Source organism: Micromesistius poutassou (assembly GCF_964030765.1).
Source record: "Micromesistius poutassou genome assembly, contig: SCAFFOLD_5777, whole genome shotgun sequence".
NCBI classification, from domain to species: domain Eukaryota; kingdom Metazoa; phylum Chordata; class Actinopteri; order Gadiformes; family Gadidae; genus Micromesistius; species Micromesistius poutassou.
In genome coordinates, this window is record NW_028177747.1 from 7,501 (window position 1) to 14,306 (window position 6,806).

A 6,806-nucleotide genomic window follows, 5' to 3' on the forward strand; every position below is an offset into this window, starting at 1 on the left:
GGAAAGTGGATTTTTTCACGTCTTTCGTATCACTCTGCAAGTAGTCTGGTAACTTATCAACCCCAGCGTATTCGGTCGCTAAGCGACGTCAACGTCTTTGGCAAACTATTTCTCTGCTGATACGGATGCACTAGGGATGCTGGAAACAAATAAATTGTAAAAAGACACACCGTGTAAAGTTTTTTCGTTTTGGCAAGTAGCCGCATAATAAGCGGGATAATGTATAGAACGTCGCCGGTCATTATCTAAAATAAGCCCCTTCAGGGTGAAGCAAGACACCTCTGCTTCGCGTCGGTGTCCGGTTCGCCCTGTCGGGGCTTATTTTCCCGATAATGACCGGTGCTCCATACATTATCCCTTACTTATCCCGCGGACGGGGAGTGGGGTATGAATCATCCATTACCGGACTTCCATGCCCTGGAACATTTGTGTGTTGCAGTGGAAGGGCAGCACGGTGGTGCAGGCCACGCCGGGGCAGTCCAGCAGGCCCAGGGTCAGGCTCTCCATGAAGGCCAGCGACGAGGCCTTGGAGGTGCAGTAGTCCACGGCCCCGGGGATGGGCGACTGGGACAGGATGGAGTTGATGCAGACCACGTGGCCGTGCTGCAGCTCCAGCATCCGGGGGAGGAAGGCTTTGGTCGTCTGGGGGGCAGAGGAGGAAGAGGAGGAAGAGGAGGGCGGGAGTGAGTATGGGGCGATTCAAGAACCGACAGTTGTAGAGTTTACATGCACACCTTGATTGGTTTTCAGCGTTGATTGTGAAATTTGAATTATTAAGCAGAGCTGATTCTGCCTCTTGTTCCAATAACAACGTTAATGAGAACGTTCATTATTGTACAATGTTGTCCAACAGTCCAACAACGGTATCAACATCAACAAAGACCCCGACAGGTTATCCACAGAGCAGAGAGTGGTACGGACGGACGCAGTGAACAGATGACGAGGATATAAGCTGTGAATATATGCAATGCACTGCAGACTCTTGCACAAAAGAAAGAAGAGGTGAATGAAATGCGCTGGCAGCAGATCTACAGACCGCACTTCCATTTAGTTGATAATTGCATTTCTGTCTGCCTGCATCAGCCTCCTGAATTCTATTCACATTCTAAAATGCCAGGGGTTACAAAAACCCTCTCTGATGTCTTTTTGCGGAATGGAGGGGCGATTTGGAAATACCCCACTTAACCAGGCATAGTGACACACCCTTGACTGACGCCTTTGACAACGGGCGCAGGCAGCTCAAACCAAAGTTGGCAAACAGCAGAGGGTAATCCGCAGGCAGGAAATCCCCCTTGTTCTCTGAGAGAGGTGGGAATTCCAGGTTCAGAGCAGAAACCGAGCGCTCCAGTGAGCTGTATGTGACGATTAGCACCACCTCAGAGGTAAGCTAACTAATGAGGGGAGAAAGGCTAGGATTAGCGGTGGGGGTGGAGGTCTTTACCCAGAACTGGCCCAGGGTGTTGATGTGCTGGGACTTGAGCAGGGCGTCGTCGTCGCTGTCCATCAGGCTCTTGCCGTGGACCACCGCCGCGTTGTTCACCAGGATCGTCACGTCGCCCACCTGACCGCAGAACAGGGAGTTAGAAGGGCTCTCTCAACACAGGTCTAGGTCTGGCTGACTGACTGGCTGACTGACTGGCTGGCTGACTGGCTGGCTGGCTGACTGGCTGACTGACTGGCTGGCTGGCTGACTGACTGACTGACTGACTGACTTGCTTGCTGGCTGGCTGACTGGCTGGCTGGCTGGCTGGCTGACTGACTGACTGACTGACTGGCTTGCTGGCTGGCTGGCTGACTGACTGACTGACTGACTGACTGACTGACTGACTGACTGACTGGCTGGCTGGCTGACATCTCTAATCTAGCATCTTCTTAAATGTGACAGGAATGAAAGATTATAAAAGTAGTTTTTATTTATTTTTATTCATTTTGAGTTTTTCAAGGCCTCTCCAAAGTCAGAGTGCTCTACTAGGACTCACAACCCAAAGGGACATCACTTTGAATCCAGTCCCATGAAGCGCTCACACTGCACCCGAGCGAACGCACCTTTTCTCTCAACACCTTGGCCTGTCTGTACACCTCCTCCCTATTGGCCACGTCGCACAGGAAGTAGTGACACTCGGTGCCCGACAGAGAGATCTCTGCGGCGGTGTCTTTAAGGCACTTCTCTGTGCGACCCCACAGGATCACCTGGATGAGATTAAAACAGACATTGTTACATGCTACAACTGATTGGAAGATTCCACTGATAGTTATAAAAAAACACACAATTCTCCACTTGAAAAGGATTCAGTGTTCTGCTGGGAGGGAAAACCAAAACACTGTGTGTGTCTCATGTCTTCCCAGAATCAGAACCGCGCCGGAGATCTGTGAAGGAGATCTTGGGCTTCTGAAACTGCTGCTCGGTTTTCATGGGAGAACAGAGAGGCTCTTTGCAGCCGAACAAATAGTTCGAGAGCAAGATTAAAGGACTGAGGAGCGGGGTGAGGGAGGGAGAGAGGGGGAGAGAGGGGGAGAGAGGGAGAGGGGGGTGAGGTTACTGTGTGAATGAACTGTCTCTTCTCCTGCTTCGTCTTCTGCCCATAAATGAAGGGGCTGGTCACCCGATCGCGGGGAGGGGGGGAAGGATTAGATAGAGGCGGTGGGGGAGGGGCAGTGATTGGGCAATTAGATCTGTCAATCTGTGGGGTCAGGGAAAGGTAATGAAATCAGGGGGTGAGCCCCGCTCATCTCTCACACAAACACATTCTCCCAGAGATTACACGGCCTGCTGGACACATGAGGCCTGTCATGTCTGGCTAGGGCATGTGTGTGTGTGTGTGTGTGTGTGTGTTTGCCTGTGCCTGTGTGTGTGTGAGTGTGTGTGTGTGTGTGTGTGTGTGTGTGTGTGTGTGTGTGTGTGTGTGTGTGTGTGTGTGTATGTTTGCCTGTGCCTGTGTGTGTGTGTGTGTGTGTGTGTGTGTGTGTGTGTGTGTGAGAGATTTGGTCAGTCTCCCGTGACCAGGGTTAATATTTGAGCATAAAGTTCACTGGAAAGCGATATTGTGTTGTGTAAGCGCGTATGTGCAAGTGTGTGTGTGTTTGAGGGGTTGTGTGTATTTTTGGACGTAAGTGGAGCACCGTGTCACTCAGAACCCTGTGAGTTACAGAGAACCTTTACACAGAACCCTGTGAGTTACAGAGAACCTTTACACAGAACCCTGTGAGTTACAGAGAACCTTTACACAGAACCCTGTGAGTTACAGAGAACCTTTACACAGAACCCTGTGAGTTACAGAGAACCTTTACACAGAACCCTGTGAGTTACAGAGAATATGTTTTTAGTCAAACAATGCTGGATCTTCATCATGGTCATCATCATCATCATCAATGATTCCTTGAACTCTAACTGGACGCGTGTTTCCGTCTGCTCAGGAAGACCAGTCGTCCACCAGCGGATCCTCAGGGGAAAGGCTTGCACGATGAGTAGCAATCCGACATGGAACAAGTGCGCCTCGCTTTTAAAGGGAACGTGAGATGACGCTCCGATTGGTTAATTGCAGGTTACGCCCAAACCACACCTACCGTATGAGTAATTAAGCTCCTTCAGACCAACCAATTTTAGATTTGCGTCGGGCGCCGGTATAATAGAAACATCACCAGAGCACCACCCACAAAGCCATTTGCGTTTCGCGTTTCCTACTTGCGTTTCAGAGCGTTCAAATATGGCCCACAGAGTCGTATCGCTGGCTGTAAGTCACCCAAAGATCAGGCGTGAGAACAACCGGCTTCACACCGGAACCACGCTCCGCAGAACAACACAGACACAGTTCACGTTGCGTTCCCATTCGTCCTCTTTAGTATTCAGGTCCTCGTCGGGACGACGAATATTGCGAACGGAAACCCGAGGCTTAAACAATTATAGGGTAGTTTTACAACTAAAAGAGGGAGGGAGAGAGAGAGGGCGAGCCTATTATGGTCTGCATGATGTTGCTTTCTTTATCAGGCTCCTGAGCCATAGGTGTCCCCCTCCCTCCAGGAGAGTCTTTGTGGAGCCGCCTGTGATTAGCTTTCTGTTTGCTCGCTCCGCAAGCAGCGGCTAATTAATCAGCCGATGAAGACAGGTCTTATAAATAACTTAAAAAGCTTTTAATAGGATTCCAGCCCTAACTAACAAACCTGACACTTCTTATTAAAAGGGAGTATGCCCCCCCACCAGAACCCCCCCCCCGTTATAAGTTAAATTAATTCAGTTTTATCAGGCGTCTAAACACACGGTGCTATCACAGCAAACAAGGACGGCCAAATTGCCACCAGGACAGTAATGGTAAGAAAACACATCCACACACACTTCAATCAACAAAAAGGCCCCTAAATTAACGCAGGGTAATTAAGGAGTCCTTCTGTAGAGTGAGAATGGACCTTGAAACTGGACCTGCTGAGTCAAGTTTCAGCTCTGCCTGTAGCCCCCCCCCCGCCCCCTCCCCCCCTATAGGAGCCCAGGACGGGGGGCTGGTGGGGGCTGGGCTGCATGGAGGGGGGGGGGGGGGGTGCCCTGGAGGGAGTCAGCCCTGCTCTTCACAGCCATTGTATGGGCGGGGGGGGGGGGACCAGGAGGGGGGGGGGGGGGCAGCAGGAGTTCAGGAGGCAGTCGCCTGCCGTTGTCTAATTACTGCATAGACAGCAGGGTCAGCTGCAGGGCAATACCCAGCTGGGAGCACGGAGCCGCCGCCCCCGGGCCGACACACACACACACACACACACACACACACACACATCCACACATCCACACGCACGCACGCACACATGCCCACACAAACACACACACACACACACACACACACACACAAACCTGTTGTCATTGCCCTGGTTCACTCTACTTTCCCTGGGGTCACCTCTTTTGTGACACAGAGAAACACCCACACACACACACACACACACACACACACACAAAAACACACACCCACACACACCCGCGTCAGTCTCCGGGCCCCAGCGAGAGGCTCTGAGAGGCTTGGTCCCTGGCAGGTGAGTCTGTACCTGCTGGCCGTGGGGCTTTAGGAGCAGCTTGTTATCCGGGGCTCCAGCGTTGGCTCCGGGGCTCCAGACAGCTCTTAGCCTCAGGACAGCACCTAGCGCCGAGCGCACGCCGCTTCAGAGGGAGCTCAGCGGAGCTTAGCGCTACAACAGCTACCTAGCCCCTTAACGAATCACCCGACGTGTGCGTTCTTCCTCGACACATCGAGAACCCCTCCTCATCCTCCCCCCTCCCCCCCCCCCCCCCCCCCCCCCGCCCCGCCCCCCTGGTGCTCCTGAGCTGCTTCTCTTGTATTCTTTCAGCGATGGTTTCCTCAATACAACAATGTCCAGGAAGAGAGAGCAAGAGGGGGGGGGGGGGGGGGGGACCACTGGTGGAATACCAGTGGTCACAAAGGGAAAGGGGGCCTCACACGGGGCAGTGAACTCGTAAAAAGAGGAAAAGGAGAAAAGAAGAAAAGTCCTCCGTGTCCTTCAGGCGCGGCGCTGATTGTCCGGCGCTGGTATCGCAGGTGTTGTTTTCAAAGCCTTCACACCTTGCTCTGGCTCCACAAAGCGCCGCTGAAAGGCCCAGCGCCACCCTTTGTCCTGCAGCTGCAGACGAGAGCGTTCCCCCTCGGAAAAGAAAAAAACCTACGCGTAAACCCTGGCGTTCCCGGCCGGCCGATAGGGCCTGGAAGAGAAACCGCTTCATGGAATACCGCCGCTGTGCAGTGAACGCCACACGAGCTGCTTCAAAACAGGCCCTTTTCCAACTGAGGGGTAAAGTCCGGCTGGCTCGGTCTCCACTCCAACGCAGAACTATGAATGAGTTGTTGTTGTTTGCCTACCGTCTGGATTATTGTGCTTCTATGTCTGCGCGCCGTGGGCCACGCCGGTCTGAGCCGGTCTCAGCCGGTCCAAACCGCTGCAGCTCGGTGCTGACACCGGTCCCAGGCTGGTCTCCCCATCAGCCCCGTCCACCGGCCAGTGGAACACAGTGTTGCTTCTAAAATACTTCTAATGACTTCTAAAGCCTCACAGGGCCTCTCGTCTCAGATCATATCTCAAACCTCCCCTCAGAAGCTCTGAGCCCGCTGATCCCCTGTCCAGGGGTTTCTGTCCCTCGAGTCGGACTGAAGAGCCAAGGTGGTCCTTAGGTCCGGACACCTTCTCTGTAGAACCCCCCCCCCCCCCCTCCCATGCAGTCTCTCCTTTCAGGTGAGGGTTTTAAAGAACGTCTAAACCGGTCGGTTCAAACTGGCTTTATGATATTCCTGTTTTCTCTCCCCTGTTCTTCCTGCATTATGTGAGGCCTGTTCTTCTTTTATCATCGTGTGTTTATGGTTTTATGCATCGGGATTGTTGTTATGCATCCTATTAAGCGCTCTATGTGTAAATAGAAAGATAGCATTACTTACTACTTAGTCACATGTTGAGCAAAAGTGCTTCCCTGTGGCTGGGCCGGTTGAAATGGGAGGCCCATGTCTATGGCGCTTCGCGACGGCGTTCTTTATAGGGTTGGATATGAGTAGGCTAGCATGTTGTGTTGTTGACTGTGCAGTTGGATTTGGGGTGGGAACGTGTAGTGGTTAGGGTGTCCCACTGGAAACTAACATCTGCATTATACCTGTGGGTTAACACTTTATAATAAGGATACATTAATTAACCATTAATTAACATTAGCAGATCCATTAATACCCATTATTATATAGCATTAGCATAGGGGTTAGGGCGCGGGTTAGGGTTAGTGTTAACCCTAAGCCTATTAAATAATGAATACATGAATACCTTCACTACATGTACACCAT

General features: G+C 52.0%; 1 protein-coding gene across 1 annotated transcript in view; it reads right to left on the bottom strand.

Moving 5' to 3' along the window:
- LOC311375747 (short-chain dehydrogenase/reductase 3-like) overlaps positions 1-5,270 on the bottom strand; it is a 7,737-nt gene extending 2,467 nt beyond the window's left edge. Inside the window, exons 1-4 of the mRNA XM_084490797.1 lie at positions 5,020-5,270; positions 2,047-2,190; positions 1,442-1,561; positions 404-642 (exon numbers count right to left, since the gene is read on the bottom strand). Of these exons, the coding sequence (XP_084346923.1) occupies positions 404-642; positions 1,442-1,504 (302 nt within the window). The 5' untranslated portion in view covers positions 1,505-1,561; positions 2,047-2,190; positions 5,020-5,270. The remainder of the gene's footprint in view (positions 1-403; positions 643-1,441; positions 1,562-2,046; positions 2,191-5,019) is intronic.
- Positions 5,271-6,806: the final 1,536 nt, after the last annotated feature.